The sequence below is a fragment of the Lycorma delicatula genome, chromosome 3 (genome assembly GCF_047948215.1).
Source record: "Lycorma delicatula isolate Av1 chromosome 3, ASM4794821v1, whole genome shotgun sequence".
Taxonomy (NCBI): Eukaryota; Metazoa; Arthropoda; class Insecta; order Hemiptera; family Fulgoridae; genus Lycorma; species Lycorma delicatula.
In genome coordinates, this window is record NC_134457.1 from 176,500,680 (window position 1) to 176,520,285 (window position 19,606).

Here is a 19,606-nt window from a genome sequence, read left to right on the forward strand (position 1 = left end):
CATCTTCTTCAGCCCCACTGTCAATAGATAATTCGAAATCGCTATCAGTATCATCAACAAAAAAGTTATTAATTTCTGCATCAGTAAGACGTCTACTAGGCGCGGACATTGTAGGAAAAAAACACCGAACTAACGAATAAATCTGAATATTTTACGGATCACGGTAACTAAAACTACATCTAACACTATAATTGAAACTCTAATTTCATAAAACAATATTATAATGCCTACAAAAAATCCCTTATAAACGGACGGAGTAACCAAGACATAACCATGAATGCATGGAACACACTTCTGTTTACATCAGAGATTATCGGAATTTTGAAATCGATAATTCTCTAAATCACGTATCGTAAAATGAAAACAACCTACACTATCGATATCTGCGAATTGTAGGCTTTAAGAAAAGGTACTATATGAGCGATCTAGCGGTAACGTAAAGAAATATATGAACATAAAAACTACATACCGATATATCGTACGGGTGAGACTTTTAGGGCTCGTACACAGAAGGCGACTGTCGTCACGTTAGCCGCGCGGCTGGAAAATAAGACGTACATACACATTCAAGCGTAAATCGCGCGATTGCGGAATACTACTGTAGCTGTTCACAGCTGGGAATTTCATGTCATTTTTAAATAAAAATGGAAGTCGAAGAGGTTACAAGTTTGTGGCTCTGTTACCAGGGATACCGTCGTCGCAGGCAAAGACAGAGGCAACATTAGGTGCATCCAGTTTTAAGAGATAAACTGACGCATAGTTTATTTGTAACATCGTATCCAAAATTACGGGAATACGAACCGAAATTCTTCGATAACTTCCGAATATGCCACAAAAACCTTTGATGCTTTATTAAAGTCGATAGAAGACGATATTTCACCGAGTATGAATTATGTGAGACATACGATCGGAGCTGAAGAAAAACTCGTAATAACTTTGAGGTAAGTCATTTAGTTTATTAATATTTAAGATATTATTTTAATTAATATTGTACAAAACCGAAATTATTCTGATATAAATAATAAGAATACAATATAAAAATTATGAAAATACAAAAAAAAAATTAATATGCCTGATCACGCCCGAATGAAAACAAACATTCTTGTAGTCGTGGATAAAATGTAAGAGGAATAAGACAATTTGAAATAGAAAAAAAATGTTATCTTGAAATACGAAATAAACTTAATAACTAGTAACTAACACTAAAACAATAAATTCTCATTATTCTAGAGAGAGTTGAGTTAATTATACATATGTATTAATTGTATAGATCTATTTCAGAACTACGATTAGAAATTATGCTTTCTGCTGGTGACGGTATTGGTGCAACAGCAACTGTATTAGGGCTTGTAACGTCGGTATTTATTTAACTACATTGTATAGGTGTGTACTGTGTAGATAAGTTGGAAAAATAGGATGGAAATGTTGTATACCCTTGACTGTACGGATGATTGGGATTTTGATTGGAATTGTTTGAGTAGGATGGGTGACTGATTCGGGGGGTGGATTATAGAAATCCTGCGCGCGTTGTAAGACTTCCATTAGCTGTATTTTCGTTCTCATTCGGGCACGATCAGGAACCTTTTTAAGTTCTTTAAACAAAGATATACAAAATAGCTTATCATCATCCAGATTATTCAGTTGTCTTCCCGTTTTCCCCTTACTGCGACACTCCTAGCTAAAATATCTGCTTGTCCACAGGGTTCATTTTGATTTTCTTTTTTTTTGGAACAGGAAAAACATCTGAGTCACAACCTTCAATTACATGACGTTCAGTGTCGGTCGGAAGAGTTTAAGCTGTGTTGTCGTCTAGATTACTAATTGTTTCCTTATTGTTAACAGAGTTTTCAAGAAACGTAAACGAGTAAAGCAAACGTAAGGATTTCCATTACTAGCTGCGGACCCTGTCTTGGCTTTTTTTTGCTTTTTCAACTCCCTGGTAAAACAGTCTCTAATATTTTTCCATTTGTTTTGTAAATGAGAACCTGAAAATAATAAATGCATATAGAAAAATAACTTTACTAATATTCAGTAATCAGAAAGACATCTGTTTAAGGAACAAATTTGAACTCCTGAAACAATTGAAAATTGAAGTCGTGAAAACAATGAAAACCTTTTTTATAGCCTTTTAAATTAAAATTTATTACATAATTATACATAAAAATTTCATAAAAGTTATTCACTTACCGAGAACTTTCTTGTGTTCTATAGAATCGCCATCTTCACTCAACAGTTCCACCAGTTCTTCCCAAAATTTACTTTTTTTTCTCTGTTCTTTGATTCCGCACTTTGTACGTCCCAGAGAGCTGGCCTTTTCTCCATTTCGTCTATGAAACGTTCTGTATCAAATCGCTCAGTATCCATTCTGTATTGCAACAATGAAATAAAACAATATAAATGGATGACAAAAAGTAAAAACTACTATCGTACCTTCAAAACGCGCGATCACATGTACAAAGCAATATACCACAGTGTACTTGAGAACGCGCGGTAGTCGAGCGGCAACAGCCAGAGTCGCGCGACAGAACGGGCGGTCGGCAAAAACGTACGATTGAATGTGTACGCCTCATGCAATTCCGTGTACCTCACCACCACGCGCTTTCATGTGTACGTAGCCTTAGCACAAGTACTCATGTACGATATATCGTTACCTTGAGGCTTAAAGAAAACATACTATAGCTTTTTTTTTTAATAGGAAATACTCTATGTAAATGAAAGTACTAAAGATGAAAAAAAATTTTTAATCACTTCATTAAAAAAAAATAAATGTATTAGTTTACAACAGATTACAGTACGTAGTATTATTAAAAAAGGAACAAATAAAAAGATAAATAAATTGGTAAAATTAGAATTCTACAATTAGAACTATTTGGTAGCGCTGGGATCGTATATTTCGAAAAATTGTACATAAATATTTATATGCATATTAGAAGAATTAAATGACGTGACAGAGGATTCTAGAGTGAAAAGTGAAAGATTTTTTACTTGAGCATGTAATTAATTTTGAAGTTTTTTTATTTAGTTATTTGGTATGAATTATTATTGACAGTCAATACAATAAGTACAAACCCCTAATTGTGACTTAAGTTTAGTAACCAAGCTTTTAAAAGGGTTGATGGAAGTTTTTAAAGAATTTAGAAAATGGGTTTTTAAAATCTAAAATGGAAGTGAATAATATTTATGAAAAAACTAATATATCAAACAAATTAAAAGCCGACCGTAAGAATAAGAAAACGTAAACTTTTATTTGATTATGAAGGAGCAGGAGCAGATGAATGTGTAAATGATCCAGAAAGAAACTTCTACAGAAATTATTTCTTAGCAATAATAGATCTTCATTACAAGAAAGATTTGAACACAATGAAAATCGTATTAATATTTTCGGTTTTCTTCACAATATTCCACTATTACGTACAATGGAAGACGACCAACTTAAAACGTTTTGCATGGATTTAGATTTAAAATTAAGGAAGATGATAATCGTGATATAAATAGAGCCGATTTATACGTAAAAATTAAATTTTTTTTTTCGATCTGTACTAATGTTGAAAATGTAACACCAGTACAGTGCTTGAATATGCTGAGAAATATGTACGACTATTTTCCAAATCTGGCCATTAGTTTAAGAATATTATTAATAATTCCGATTTCAGCAGCATCAGCAGAACAAAGATTTTCTAAATTAAAACCACTTAAAAATTATTTACCGACATTAATGTTACACAAACGATTAACAAATCTGACACTTTTATTTACTGAGCACGAAATATGTGAAAAATTAAATTGCTATGATTTAATAAAACATTTTTCTGAAATAAAAACCCGCAAAATTTTTATTTCATAAAATTACGAAAGGTTCATTAAAAAAAAATAAGATAAAAATAAAGAAAATCAAACATATAATCTTAAAAAAATTTTACTCTTTTTGTTTCATAATTTCCGCAATTTTGTGTTATATCAATTTTTGAAAAGTTAAGTTAATTATTTTACTTGTTAATTTTTTTTTACTAATATTTAGTTTATTTTTAGAAAGGGCCCCGCAAAAGCTAGGGGCGGTCCTGTATATGTATATATACAACCATATAAATTATTTATTCGTTGCTTAATATTTATTTGGATTTAGTATTCAATTTTTTACCGTGTTCAAACCTGTATTTTTTGATAATTTTGTGTCAACACTATTAAAACATTTATTTTTTTTTTTAATAATGCTGAACCGTTTTCACATTATTATTGCAACTGCTCAAATCAATGAAAATAAAAACTCTAATAAAAACACTAATAAATGACTGGATGTAGACTATAAAAACTGACTAATGTGAACTAGATCAGTATTAATTTCATTTTTACTGAACTGAAAAAAAAAAGATTTTCATTCATGAAGATCGAATGCTTTATTTGATGAGAATTTTGAAGTTGTTTTTTCATAAAAATAAGAAGAATCTTATTATTAATTGATGACTAGTTATTGACTAGACTTGATTTATTCTCTAAAAGTTCACAGAATTTAACGAATGAACAGAAAACGAAAAAAGATGTTATCAAACTCCCAAAACAATAAAATTGTTAAGGTTTCGGCGAGAGTTTGCCGTCAACTGAAAGCATCAAAAATCAAAATTCATCAATTTATTTATAGTTCTTCAAAAAGACATTGTCTGAATCAAAAAATTACAGATACGTATGAAAGGCGAGATAATGTTATACTTTTTTTTCCTAGTTCATTTTCTTAAAGAAAGAGATATACATCGTTAAATATTTTTTTTCCTACTCTACTAATATTGTAACTAAATGACAGAACTTCTTTAATATAAAACAAATACGAAATCATCGAGAAATAATTGAAGATAAACAATTTTTTTATATACTTTTATATATACTTAATAACACAAATCGTTCAACAAAAATTCGTCAAATTTTCTCAAATATATTGATTGAAAAAGAAAAAACTTTTTCCGGCCCGATTTCATACTTTTAAGAACGAATTTGAACGAAACTTCAATAGCTTACAATATTATTATGTATTGTTTTACGCAAATGCATTAAGATCTCAAGTTCAACTTTGTCCGTTACAGCGAAAAAATTCTATAAAAAACAATAATCAATTTCTGATTTCAATAAAAAGATCACTTAATGAACAGATCAAGTGTTGATCAAAGATCAACGTTAGGGGTAGTACGGGTAGTTGTACAATTTAAAGTGAATGTTACACACCTTATTATATGAACTAATTATCATTCTTAGGTTTATATTGATATAATTATCATATGTTCTTAATGGTTAAAAACTCACACAATATTAATATGCAATTTTTCCTTTAATAAAATGTTTCCTTGATATTTTGAAAATTCGAAGTGACGAAATCATTTTTGTGTCACTTTTGTCACCTTCACACTTAAAAATTAACTTTTTGAATAAAAAATTTATTAAAACATATTTCAATTTTGTGAACGAAATTTATGTTTTGTTCTGCTATTTTGAAATTATACATTTTTTCCAGAATTGAATTAATTTTCGAAACAATATTTTTTCAGCTAATTAAATAATTATTTTCAATGATTGAATCATTTGATGTCATGAATTCAGAACAAGAGAATGATCACTCATATGATTTACGTTGTGAATCATCGTCTTTCGGAAGCAAGTAAAGTATAACACTCACTTATGGATCATGAATTATTAGGATTTATGAAGTTGTTTAAAGTATGAAATCGGGCCGGCAAGAGTTTTTACATTTGAGAAAATTTGACGAATTTTTTATTATATGATTTGTGTTATTAAGTAATAAACAAATTGTTTATCTCCAATTATTTCTTGACCATTTCATATTTGCTTTAAATTAAAAAAGTTCTATCATTTAGTTACAATATTAGCAGAGGAGGAAGAAAATATTTAATGATGTATATCTTTGTCTTTGAGAAAATGAAGTTGAAAAAATGTATAATATTATCTCACCTTTCATTATCTGTAATTTTTTTATTCAGACAACGTTTTTTTGAAGAACTATAAATAAATTGATGAATTTTGATTTTTGATGCTTTCAATTGACGGCAAACTCTAGCTGAAACCTTAATAATTTCATTGTTTTGGGAGTTTTGATATATATATATATATATATATATATACACACACACACACATACACACAGAATGATTTCAAATTGCATGCTAATCTCTCTCTCGAGATGATTCTAAAGCCAAAAATAAGAAAAACCTTCTTATAAACATAGGTCAGAAAACTGTTTATTAGCTAGTTTCGGCTTGTGAAACATTTAGCCCTACTTTCTACTCCCTCTGTGAAATTAAACTGTACCAAAATTCTTGGGGTACAATTATGGGGGAAATTTGGTGTTTCCTTATGGTTGCTGATCTAAGAAATCGAATAAAAGTGTTTCAGACCTCTATCCCACTCAGGTTTTAAGAAAAAGAGGGTAAAACATGAAAAGGTTTTGTCAGGAAATAAACTTTTTGAGGTTTGGAATAAAATAACATTACTAATTTACCAGTAAACAAATAAAAATTTGTAGTTAACGTTGTATAGCAATTAATTTTGAGAAAATTATATAAGTAACATCTACTAAAATTAAACACAAAATTGAGAAGTTCAACTTTAAAAACAAAACGCACAAAGTGGATTGGAAAAATGAGACGATTTTTATACCTTTGATTCTAATTAACTTTTTATGAGAATAAAAATAAATGTTATCAGCATAATTAGAGCTGCTCTCTACTCTATTACCTGTAATACCCAGATCAAATGGCATATGTTTGAATAATAACAATAATATAAAAAATTAAATTCCAGCAAAGTAATGAAATTTAAAACAATTAAAATTATAAAGTTGCTATAATAATTAAAAATTTATTTTGTGAGGATCTCACCAGGTCCAGTTAAGCATAGCTATAATTATAAAAATTCAGTCAAGATTGGTTAGGTAGTTGCCTATCAACAGGTTCCCCCAGCTCCAATTACGTACTTACCTAAATGACCAATAATTTTGACTAACTTTTCCTATGTAACAGTTTACATAACACTGATAAGTGAAAAAGTACTTTATAAGTAAGCTGTTTATTTAGGTTTAGAGAATTTTTCAAATTTTCTCACCAAAAATTCTAAATGCACCAACAAGAAATACTCAGTTCACTAAAAAAAATGTTTGTTGGTAAAATTAAAATATATTGATGAAACAAGGTCAATTCTATACTACTTTAAAATAATCTAGAAACTAAGGCATTGATGAATGAAAGAATATATAATATAACTATGGTAAGCTGTCCAGGTATTATCATCTAAAATTTGATGCATTCCATTTATTTCAGTTTGAAGAGACTAATTTGTCATCAAGATATTGTTAAACTCCAAAAAACAATAAAAAGTATTAAACCTTTAAGTTGCTGGGAATTCATCATTTGTAGCTCTGGTCTGAAAGCAGTGGATACGTTTTTAATCCTTTTTTTCAACATAAAAAAGATTACAAATAAAAAATTTTTCATTTCATTTCTCCATTACTGTTTTAAGACTTGAACTTAAAACAAAGTATGTATGGTTAAAAAAAAATTCTGAAACCTTTGAAATGTGAAAGAAAAGATTTTTGGAACATCTATTTACTTTTAAAAATATTTTATTGTTATGCAAGTGACTGCAATAGTTTTTATTTCTAAAATAAATATTTTTTTTTTTTTACTTTAAAATAACAACTTTCAGGTTTTAATAATAACATAAAATCATTCAAGTTTATTTTTCAATAATTTCAGTAGTGACTTACAGTGTACATTATGTTCTTCCACTGCATTCTATTAAATCTTACAATTTATCAATACTGATTTTAGATTTTGTCCTTCCTCACTATTATTTATACTATTTAGTTCTGAATTTCACTCTACAACTAATTAGCCATATCACCAAAACCTCTTTTCATTAAGATATTGTTGATTACCTCTAGTTGATGGAATATCATTTTAAAATAATGTTAATAGATAGAACAAGTAATAATTACACTGGTCAACATAAAGTTTGTAACTGAAAAGGGGGAAGGTTTTCTATATAGTATTTTGTATGCTGAATCTGAATATGTAATCAGAAACAATCCATCACATAAAATTTTTAAGTTACAAACCCTTAAATTTATTTGTTCCATTATTCGTGGAACAAGCAATACAAATAAGTTAGTACATTTGTATGTTTGCTTATTCATATCTGATTTATATTGTGATGCTTGTTGTACACCCATATTTGTTACTTAACAGTCGAATGATGTCATTTCATGTCAAGCCAGATATGTATAGACAGTGAGTCAAGTAATGAGTAATTCAACATGATGAAATTTTATTCAGCATGAGTTCAGCGCTTCGTATGACTTGCTGTGTTCTTTAGTTGTGACAGTGGTTTTTATCATACATATATTACAAAGATTTTCTCATAAGTGATGTCACAAATTTAGTGAAAGATTTTTATGTCAAAACAGCTTTTGGTATTTTATTGAAAATTTGTTGAGTTGTGTGTGTTTTGTGCTGCATTTTATTACACTCCATGGTAAAACAATTTTATGAAGTATTTTAAGTAATTAAGTATTTATAAATTAAAACTTAATTATTTTTATAATTAAGTAAGTATTTCTGTAATATTTCAGTTTACTTTCATTCATTAAAACAATTTGAATTTTACAATGAATAAAAGTTGGGCTTATAAAAATTCTCCAAATATTTTTTGTTACATTTCCGGTGAATTCACCACGAAAAGTCAATGGAAACCAGTATTGAACCTGCTGAAAACTACTAACAAACATTATTTTGACTGTCCCTTGGGAGACCAAGATAAATCCTGGACTCCACATGTAGCATGCATCAAGTGCTAAGTTAAAGTAACCCAGTGGTTAAAAGTAAAAAAGGGCATTTGCCTTTTGGCGTACCTATGATTTGGCAACAACTTACTAACCACTATGATGTTGCTATTTTTTCTTAATAGAAAAAATAGTTTCAATTCAAACAATGAAAGGAGTATTCCATACCCAAATGTTCATTCAGCTATGAGACCAGTACTTCATGGTGTTGATTTACTGATTCCGATCACTCCAACCTCTTGAAAAAAACTTCTGATCGCGAGAAGGCTCAACCGATTAATCCTCAACTTCAATAGATATTAATTGCATAACAGAAGAATCAAATACTAAAGTATTTTACCTCACCTCATCACACAAGCAGAACTGAGCGACCTAATTCATGACTTGTATTTGTCAAAATGACAAACAGAACTCTAGGTTTACGTCTTAAAGAATTGAATTTATTAAACAAGGATATTAAAATTTCAGTATATAGAAATCAAAATGAAAATTTAGTGAAATACTTCAGAAGAGATGGTTTAATTTGTTCCTGCCATGATATTAGGGGGCTAATGTCTGAACTGGGTACTGAATATGTTATTCATGATTGGCATTTATTTATATACTCATCAAAAAGAAGCATAAAGGCAGTGTTATTGCATAACTCGAATAAGTTTTCTTCTATACTGGTAGAACATGCTGAAGGAATGAAAGAAAAATATGAAAGTATGTCAAAAATTTTAAAAGCTATTCGTATGATGAATACTCATGGTGAATTATTGCTGACCTGAAAGTGATAGGGCTTCTTCTCAGTCTCCAGATTGGCTTTACAAAATATATGTTTCTTGTATTTGTGGGACAGTTGGGCTACAGAAAAACACTACACAGTTAAAGACTGGCAAAAAAGAAATCAGTTTACCCCAGAAAAGGAAAATGCTGTCAATATTCCCCTTGTGGAAGCAGATCAAATTATTTTACCACCTCTACACATAAAACTAGGCCTGATAAAAAATTTTGTAAAAGCATTAGAAAGAAATAAGAAAATTAATTTGTGAAAATATATTTGACAGCAAACTGAATCCTAAAGAACTAGCACCATGGAAGTCATTCAAATATGTCATTACTGGTTTTCTTGGATACAAAAAAGCTGAAAACCATGATAAGCTTATAAGTGAACTACAAAGATTTAGGTTGCAGAATGTCATTAAAAATTCATTTTTTACATTTTCTTTTGGACTTTTTCTCTTTCAACTTCGGTGACATCAGGAACAAACAAGGAGAAAGGTTCCACAAGATATATTGCAGATGGAACAACATTATCAAGGCAGATGGTATGAATCTATGATGACTACTGCTGGATGATAAAATGGAAAGACTTCACTGAACACAAAGGAAAAAAGAAATTAAGATAAACGTAAATGTCTGCAAAATAAAAGTAGCAATTTTAATTATATATTTATTATACAAATTATTACAATTTTTATATTCTGTTATTTAAGAAGTTTCACAATATTTTAAAGGGTCATAACTAAAAATCTAAGGGTGATGAAGAAAAACTGATTTCATTTTAACATTCAGCATAAAATTCCATTCTATTTCACTTATTTCTTTTCTTTTTCTGACTAGATCCGTCCAACATTTTCGGAGATGACTGACTTTTTCGCACTCTGCCGATTTTAAGTTATGAATTCAGCTTTATTCGCAGGCAACTGTTGTGAACTGCATGAGTACTACATGAGTATGCTTTATTTTTTGAAGAAGTTTAAAAAAGTTTTTCTTTAATTATTTGTCTAAAACATTTGAAAGTACAAGTCTTGAGGAATAGATTGCACTTGAAATGGAAACGAAAAAGTTCTTAAAAGGCAAAATAATTACAGTTGCCTTTTTATAACAAATTACAATATCTCTACAATGAATAAAGCAATTTTCATGTGTAACCACTCAATGAATTTAGAATTCCAAAGCTAACTTTTAAAACAATTAAAATAGTAAATTAGTTATTTTTGCAATAAATATTTGCTTAACGTTTAGGGGCTTAAATTATAGGTACTGCAAATTCCCACAACTTTTATTCAGAAATTTTTCACCAAGGAAGTTCATCTTGGACTACAAAATTGGAAAACCAATTTTCACCATATATGAACGGTCGTCATTTTGCCTAGTCAGTGAAAATTTGTCACCGCATATAAACAAGTTATACTTCCCTAATCTAAAACCCCATGTACTTCACTAAACTCTACTAATTTTTTTAGCAAAATAATCCTTATTGACTGGACTACTAGTAAATTATAATCAAGGGTGTCCTGGAAATAAAAGTGAATGATAGCTCTAAATACTCACAAGCTTATAGCACCCTTATAAAGGTGAACAGCTTTTCTTGTTTACATTCTCCCTCATATAGGCAATAAAATATATTTAAATATGGTTGTAACGGATTTTCTGTGCAAAAATTAAAATTACAAGTTTATAGAAAGGTATTATTATGGAGGTAGAAAGGTATAAAGGATTATTGTGTTCAATTTAATATGCAATTGATAGTGAATGTTGTGTCACTTTAGTAGTGGATTCAAAAAAAATACTGTCTACTAGTATTATTTTAACTTCATTTTTCCACAGAAATATTCAGTTTTTCAGAATTTAATTTGAAAAAATAATACCACAACTTTAATTATTTCAAAATAGATTAGCAGATATATTCTGTTGTAACATGAATGTACTTAGACTGGCCATGGTATTTTAGTTGTACACTTTACTACCAAAAGAGTTCACTGATTAGTTTGTAATTTTTTCATATGTATATTGTCTTCTTCGAGACAGATGATATTTGCAAGTTAGATAAGATTCCTTACTGTCCTTCTTAATATGTATTTGCAGTTTCAAATTTGTTAGTTTTTTATAGTTCCTTTTCTACATGTTTACTTATATGTTAAATTTGATTTTTTAGTTCTCATATTTTAATTATTTATTTTTACTGTTTCAATGAAAACTTAAAAAAAGGCTGTATTTTAGATAATTATACTTTGATTAGAGTATTGTTATTGTTAGTATTTTTTAATACTAACAATAACAATGATGATATTTTAATGACAATTACTGGTATTTTAAGAATGATTTTGAATATCTTTCTAACAGATTCAGAATGAAATATTTCAGATATTTTTTCAAATTTTTTATTGATATAATGCATGGTCATGATGTCATGATTTTGTAATCAAGAAAATATTACATGATATATTATGCATTCATTAAATTATCAGGGCACTGAATTTTTATGTTAACAAAAATCTTATTCATGCAGCTTTATTTCAGTTATAAATAGCAAACATAAAATAAAAAATTAGATTACACAATTGATTAGTATATTCTGTAAAAAATAACTGCCACATAAATAAAGCTTTTGGCTCTTTCTCCACGTACTTCCTCTTTCCAGGTTATATCCTGGGAAAAATCCGCTGATTTTGAAGTCGAGAGTTCTAGGCTAAAATCTTAGTAAAGGCAATTACTTTTATATGGATTTGAATACTAGATCATGAATATGATGGGAAAGTTTTCATTTTTAATTTTGGTTGAATACTATATTAACTTTAAATAAAGTGATCCCCAAGATTTTTTTTCATAATTTTGTTTACTACGTTTAAAAGAGCATAGGTTAGGTTGTTGACATTTCAAAATTTTCTTAGGCCTAGACCAGGGGTCGGCAACCTTTTGAGTCAGAAGAGTCAAAAATTACAATTTATAAAATTTCAAAGTTTTTAAAGAGCCACAAAATTTTATTTCAAAGTTTTTAAAGAGCTACAATTTTTTTCGAAAATAGGTTTATTAAATAACAATTTATAGGTACTTACACTTATAATTGTTATTTTAATTCTAATTTTTAAATAATAAAAGCTATAAAATAGATAAATAATAAAATAGGTAATTTATTAAATATATATTTTAACAAAAACACTTTCGCGGTAATATCCAACAGTAGTACTTTGTTTCTTTTTTGACAATTCTTATTGACTTCAAAAAAGTAGTTAGGTATCTTATTTTGAAAAAAAAAATGTATTTTAAAAATATAATACTTATTATGTACCCTATCTTTACTTCGGGTTTTTTATTATTATTATATATATGTACATACATAACTATGAGAAGATAATTCTCTTCTAACTCTTTTACTTGAAACAACAAACTACACGTAACAGCCAAGGCACTGGTGAAGACGCCAAATTGTCTTGCGTCGAAAGCGAATTTAACCTACAAACATCCGACGACGGCGTCATTCGAGAGCTTCTGACGGACTGACGACGTGTGTCGCCGGAGTGGGGTGCAGTGAAAAGCGAGTACAAGTGGCAAAGCGACAGAATCGGTGCCTAATCCTCGTTAGTCGATTCAGAACGATTTTTAAATGTTTTTTTTTTTTTTTTTGATAAAATAAATAATATTTGCGTATGGAACTAAAGAGCCGCAGGTTGCCGACAACTGGCCTATACCAATTACTGCAGTATTTATTAATGAAAACAGATTAATCCCACAACAGTCAGTAAATCAAATTCAAGTGTTTTGTGCTGTTGTGGGACTGATTAGTCCCATGCTTTCTTGGCAAATAATAGATTCCAAAAGTATATACAGATTAAGAATTATAGTAGTCATATATGTAAAAAATATTTTAAAAAACATCTGATAATAATTTACTGTAATTAAAATTAATTAAAAACCAAGTCAATACATAAAGAAATTATTTTTTTCAAACAACTCAACAGTATTCAGTTATCATATTTACTTAGAAAACCATGTGCCTATATATTTAAAGAAAATCCTTACGAAGAATAAAAGCTACAACAGTATCTGATAAATTTACAAATCCAATATTTTAAAACTCCAAAATGAAAAACTAATTTGAAAACTATTAAAATATAATTTTAATGAAAAGACTATGCATGTGATTTTGAATAATGTGTTTTAAAAAAACAAGACAGGCAATAACGTTTATCACACAGTAACACTTTCGGGCAGGCTTCAGGAATTTAACTACTGTTGCTTTGCATCCAAAAAATACTAATTTTCAGTATAATGTAAGACATCTACCTCTTTTTGCTTGAATAAGAACATGATTGTTCTCAACCATGGCAGGAACAATAGCTGGCTTATATCCCAAAACGTTTATTACACTCTCCTTTAAATCAGTAATGAAGATTTTGTAGCCACTCATTGAAATATTGGAAAAGCATTTGTTAATGGGAATTGATAAAATAAGACCAAAGGCATTAGTGAAGTAAATGTCAAAGGCATAAGGTTAGTCGGTTAGTTGTAGTCGGCGCCACAACTAACCGACTAACTGCAGGCATCTTCTTAAAAAGTACGACAGCTTGAAAATTTTTTTACCACATTGGTATAAAAATTTCATTTTTTAAAAACTGTGTGAATATAAGGTGACCAAGAAATTATATCATAGATTCATTGATACACACATCTACCTCAGGAATGGACCATTTATAGAAGTTTTCAACAAGATTACAAGACCTTGTATTTTGTATAACCTGGCTCCTTCCTGAATATTTTCATTATTACCAAAATGAAACATGCCAATATTTTTTCAAAGCTATTTCAAGTCATGTTGAAGCAATTTTGGTTCCAAAATATTCATCTTTACTCCATAATGTCATCTTTACTATAATAATGTCTTATAATAATCTTTACAATAATGTGTTACTGATAGGATCTGAATAATTCTCACGTATAATAAAATTAAAAAAAAAAGATTTTGTTTCATTATAAAAAAATTTCAACTCAATTTTTGATAGGAATTCACACAACTCTTTTGCTGTGTGCTGTGTGCTGATTATAAATTGTTCTTCTGAAAAACTTAAAATTTCATAATCAACCATCAAATTATAAAATCATATGGTTCACCATTAGCAAAAGAATCAAATAAATTAGATTAATTCCTACTCGTAAATTACCAGGATTATATTGAATAGTTTAATGCATTAAAACTGACTTTAATAAAACACTGCATATATCAACAAACATGTCATCATTGACATCCGCAGATTGACTGTCTTGTGTCACAAGCTAATGGACATAAGAGACATTTACTTCATCCTCGCCTACATCAACAATCATGTACCTTCAATGAGATCATTTGGTAGATGATTATAATTAGGTCAATAATTTGGTAATTCATCCTCATGAAAAAGAGGTAATGTCTGAAGATGAGAATGTGCATAAAATAGTAGATTCCTATTTCATACCTGAATTCACTGGACAAACCTGGAAGCATTTTCACCATTGGCATTATTACTATCATCGTTATTAAATATTTCGTTAGAGATGCTATATGTATTGCTGCTACCGTTATTTCATCTAACCTATTTTGTCTTTCTGAAATCACGTTAGTTGGAATTTCTTCACTAAAAATACCATCTTTAATATCACAATTGTCGTTAACCCAACGAAGTATTTGTTCCTCACTCATTTTAAAACACTACAATTACAGTATATTCCTTTTTTGCAATGAAAATCAAAACAAAAGCAAAAAATACCATCGGACTAACTATAACGTTATCAGAATTAGCTTGAAGTATAGGTTATGATCCCGGTCAGGCGTGGCTATTTCATACGCAAAAAAATCGTTCACCTAATTTTCTGAAGCAACCTAACTGTGGTCCCGGAGATTAAAAAAAGTGTAGGTTATGATACCCAACTCGTCAATACTTCGTAATAGATCTGTACTAAATGATCTGGGCAAATATTTTCAGATCCAGACATACAGAAATGTTCTGCACTCTTCTCTATCAACTGCATTATATGTTTAATATAGAAACAGAGTACCAATGAGTGTCAGAGTTTTTAAGTCAAATGGGCGAGTGGTACTAATCAGTCCCCATTGCCCACCTGACCCGATCACACGTGACCCTTAGTTCCTCATAGTCATCAAAACGATAAGCGTTAATTCAAGCAACCATAAAAACTTTTATTACACATTGTTTTTCATTCTATTAGATATTTCTGTTACGGTGATTAACAAAAAAAGCTGTATCTTATATATATTTTTTATGTCATTAAAATATAGTTTGGTTATTGCGTTCATGCAAAATCAGATTTGATTACAAAAAGTTTATACGAAATAAAATTCAATTTATAAATAAGAAGTAAATAAATTTGTATTGTATAAGGCGAAACACATAATCTGCATAGAGTAACATGGAAATATTAAATGATACTAAAGGAAATTTAAGGGGACCTGATTAAAATCAATATATAAACATCATCAAAATGCTATCACACATACCAAAATACTTTACTTTAAAAAAGGAAATCAAATTAACCCGGAATCACTCGCGCGTTAGATAAAATCTAACATTCTTTATACTTTCTGTAATAAAAACTAATTACATTAAGTATGAACCTTAAACTTCGTCATTGCTTCCGTAGGACATTTTTACGCAATTGTTGATGCTGGACGTTGTTGAGGGGGACCTGGTGCTGGGATCCGAAGGTCAGTAGTGGGGCTTGCATGGTTTGTTGGATTCTTAACGAGCGAGTGATCACGTCAGTCTATTTGTTAGAAAATATCTACTCGCGAGTAATTACTTACAAGTTTTCTGGTGACTTTTATAATTTGTAACATAGTTTGTTTGAGTATTTATTATTTTTTATTTTATTGATTATTTTGGAATCTGTTAGTTTGGCTGTCCTGTAAGAGAAATGGACAATGACTTTCATATTCTGGCATGGTTGGAAGAGGACGAGTTCACATATCGTGAGACTGATGACGAAGCAGAAGTTGCTGTTGTGTTACAAGCAGAAGTTGTTTTACACTGATACTGAGCCCAAACATCAGGAAGAAAACATAGATTCCTAATCCTTGGTGACTAGATGGCAAACCATGCTGTGTCTACTGCCCTGTGCGCAGAAACCAATTTACACAGTATCGATGTGGCAGCTGTTCATCCACTATATATAAAGAGCATACAGCAAAGACTGTTCTGACTTGTTCCCAATGTAACCATCATGTAAAAAATGAATGAAATAAAAAAGAAAAATTCAAAATAAATTCATAATCTGTTGTAATATTGATTCAGTCAATGAACTAAATATTTTAATATAAACAAAAATTATGTATTTTATTATAATTTTAGTTTTTAGATTGCCTCAAATGTTAGTAATCATTCTGTTCTCATGATTATAAGATAATCATGAAATGTTCTTGCACATTTACTTATTTTGAAATGTTTTATAAATTTTCAAATTTAATAAATTTTTTTGTATACTATTTCATTTATATTTAAAAATATACACACTAAGATTTAGCTAGTTTATCATTTTTTTAAAACAATAATAAATTTGTTGCCATTATAAATTGTGTTTTGAGAAAAAATCTAGTGTTATTCAGGTATACACCAGTGTTAGATAAAATCAAATGCGCGAGTAACCACGTGATTTTCAGACATGCGAGTGATCTTGGATTAACAAGTAGAATTTGTTTAAAAGCAATAATAGACCTGATGAAAAAAATAATATGGTTTACTTTCCAATTAAATAAAAATACTCTTCGCGATATTTACAGTGCTTTTGTGCAGGTTCTTCAACAGCAGTGTTGTCTACTACCACCAACAAGAATTTTTTTAAAATTAATTTTGTTATTATTGAATTATTATTTATTGTAAACATTTTTTTACAATCTGAGGTTAATAATTATTAATAAATCAGTATATTTAAATTAAAAAAAGAAAAAAGAGATGAAGTCTGATTCGAAGTAATGTGCCTTCCACTAAGATCCAAATATTTCATTAATTAAAATTCTATCTGGCTATGATTCTGGAACCAATGTAAATAGTACCACTTATGATATATCATTGAAAAGCTCTCAATGAGGGGTTATTATTGTAGTTAAAAAAGTCCAAAATCCAATTTTTTTTAGATGTTGTGCTTTTCTGGACACTTTTAGTTCAGTCGATTGTAATCAAAAGTGGAGTTGCACAACTAGATATTACAGCAGCCCTCTAAATCCAAAATTTCAATGTCCTATGGCTAACCGTTTTTGAGTTATGCAAGATACATACAATTGTACTTACAGACGTCAAGCTGCAACTAGTCAAAATGGATCCAGGGATGGTCAAAATGGATATTTACGTTGAAATAAACTGAAATTTTTTAAGATCACTATACTTCCTTTACTCCGTACAAGGAAGTAAAAGTGTTTACAGTAAATTAAGTTCCACAGTAAAGTGATCGTACGGTATTACATATTAGATTTTGATTTATGTTCTTTTTTATAGCGACTTTAATTATTGTTTTCTTCAGAATTTTCGGTAATTTTCCAATGGATATACTAATTACTGAAGTACCCCATTCCATCTTGAATTGTTTAAAAATTTTTTGCCTAATAACTGGTGTCAAATCTTGAAGTTTTTCTATTTGATTACAAACTTAAAACGATAATAATTCCATTGTTTTGTAAAATGAAGAGATAACTAATTAGAAGGTGAATTTGAATTAAGGCTCTTTTGTAATTTTTCTGAAAACAGGTCATTGTATTGTTTTTATGCTAGTACTACACAAAAATGTGTGGAATTTGTTCATTAACTGTTATTTGGTGGTTGGATTTCAATTAACCACATATCTCAGGAATGGTTGAACTGAGACTTGTACAAGATTACACTCATACATATCATCCTCATTCATCCTCTGAAGTATTATCTGAAAGGTAATAACCGGAGACTAAACAGGAAAAATAAAAGAAAAAAGTGAACCGAAATTAGTTAATTTATTTTACAGTGATCTAATTTTTATTTTGCCATCTATTAAATCTTTAATAATATTTGACTGCTGTTCAATCCATTACATTTTGGTGTTACTGTGTTTTACTTTCCCTGATTATACTGACTACTTTGTTCCTGCACGAGGTAAGGTACTTTAAGATTATGGCTGTCAGAATGTTGTAGTAATTTTTATTTTATTTTTTTTTTAAAAATTGAATTAATTTTTGTAAATTATCATTCAAAAATTCATAAACCTAATCAGAGGTTTAATACATTAAAATTTTTAGTCATCAGTAAAGATAAATCATTTTGACTGACATTTACTTAATTAATTGTTCTAACATTTTCATCTTTTTATGTTTGTTCAAGTGCTATCTTTGTTAAGAAAATATAGTCATTTGTTACTAAAAAATAACAGTAAACATGTATCTATCAAATCAGAAAACAGAAGTCTAATCTCGTTATACAGCACATCACTTCAATCTAAGAAAAAATATGTTATAATAATACTTTGCATTTTTTCATTTAACAATATAAAATATCCGTTCCTGCAATTTCAGTACAATTATACTATTAGGAAGTGTTTTTTTGGCCAAAGAGGAGTGATATTGCATCTAAAAAATGTTAACTAAGTAATTGCATTTTTAAATGTAAATAACTTTTTTATTTTTATTAGACCATTCTTTTCACGTTATTTGATTATATCAATAAAAAATTCCTTTAATTATGTTATTAAGTTATATCTACTTTTTTGAAGCAGTTTTGTCAATATAATACTTTGGATCAATAAAGAATCCTAAGAACTTTAGGAATGGATTTGAATTTTTCCTCTGAAATTTATTTTATGGTTTTAAGTTAACTTTACTCCATAACTTTACTCTGCATGCAGAGTGTAACAAAAAGTTTTACCTAGCTATTCATTTTTGGTTTTCGCGTAACAAAATGGAATAAAATATTTTGTGAAAAAATAGCGATTTCTCTTAATTTTCATTCTGTCCATTGTTTTCTGTATTTTAAAGAAAAATATAGATCACATGAT

At 29.0% G+C, this 19,606-nt stretch overlaps 1 protein-coding gene across 2 annotated transcripts; it reads right to left on the reverse strand.

The window, feature by feature from the left end:
- Positions 1–956: 956 nt before the first annotated feature.
- LOC142322239 (uncharacterized) lies at positions 957–15,506 on the reverse strand. Of its 2 annotated transcripts, none has more exons than XR_012755810.1 (3): positions 15,358–15,506; positions 2,188–2,365; positions 957–1,985 (listed from the first exon to the last, which is right to left on the reverse strand). XR_012755810.1 is itself a non-coding variant. In XM_075361087.1 (3 exons), the coding sequence occupies exons 1-2, from the start codon at positions 15,276–15,278 to the stop codon at positions 2,227–2,229; spliced, it is 363 nt and encodes a 120-aa protein (XP_075217202.1). In that variant the 5' UTR covers positions 15,279–15,345; the 3' UTR covers positions 957–1,985; positions 2,188–2,226. The 2 variants fall into 2 exon arrangements, 1 of the variants encoding a protein (XP_075217202.1); XM_075361087.1 differs by lacking the exon at positions 15,358–15,506 and adding an exon at positions 15,055–15,345.
- Positions 15,507–19,606: the final 4,100 nt, after the last annotated feature.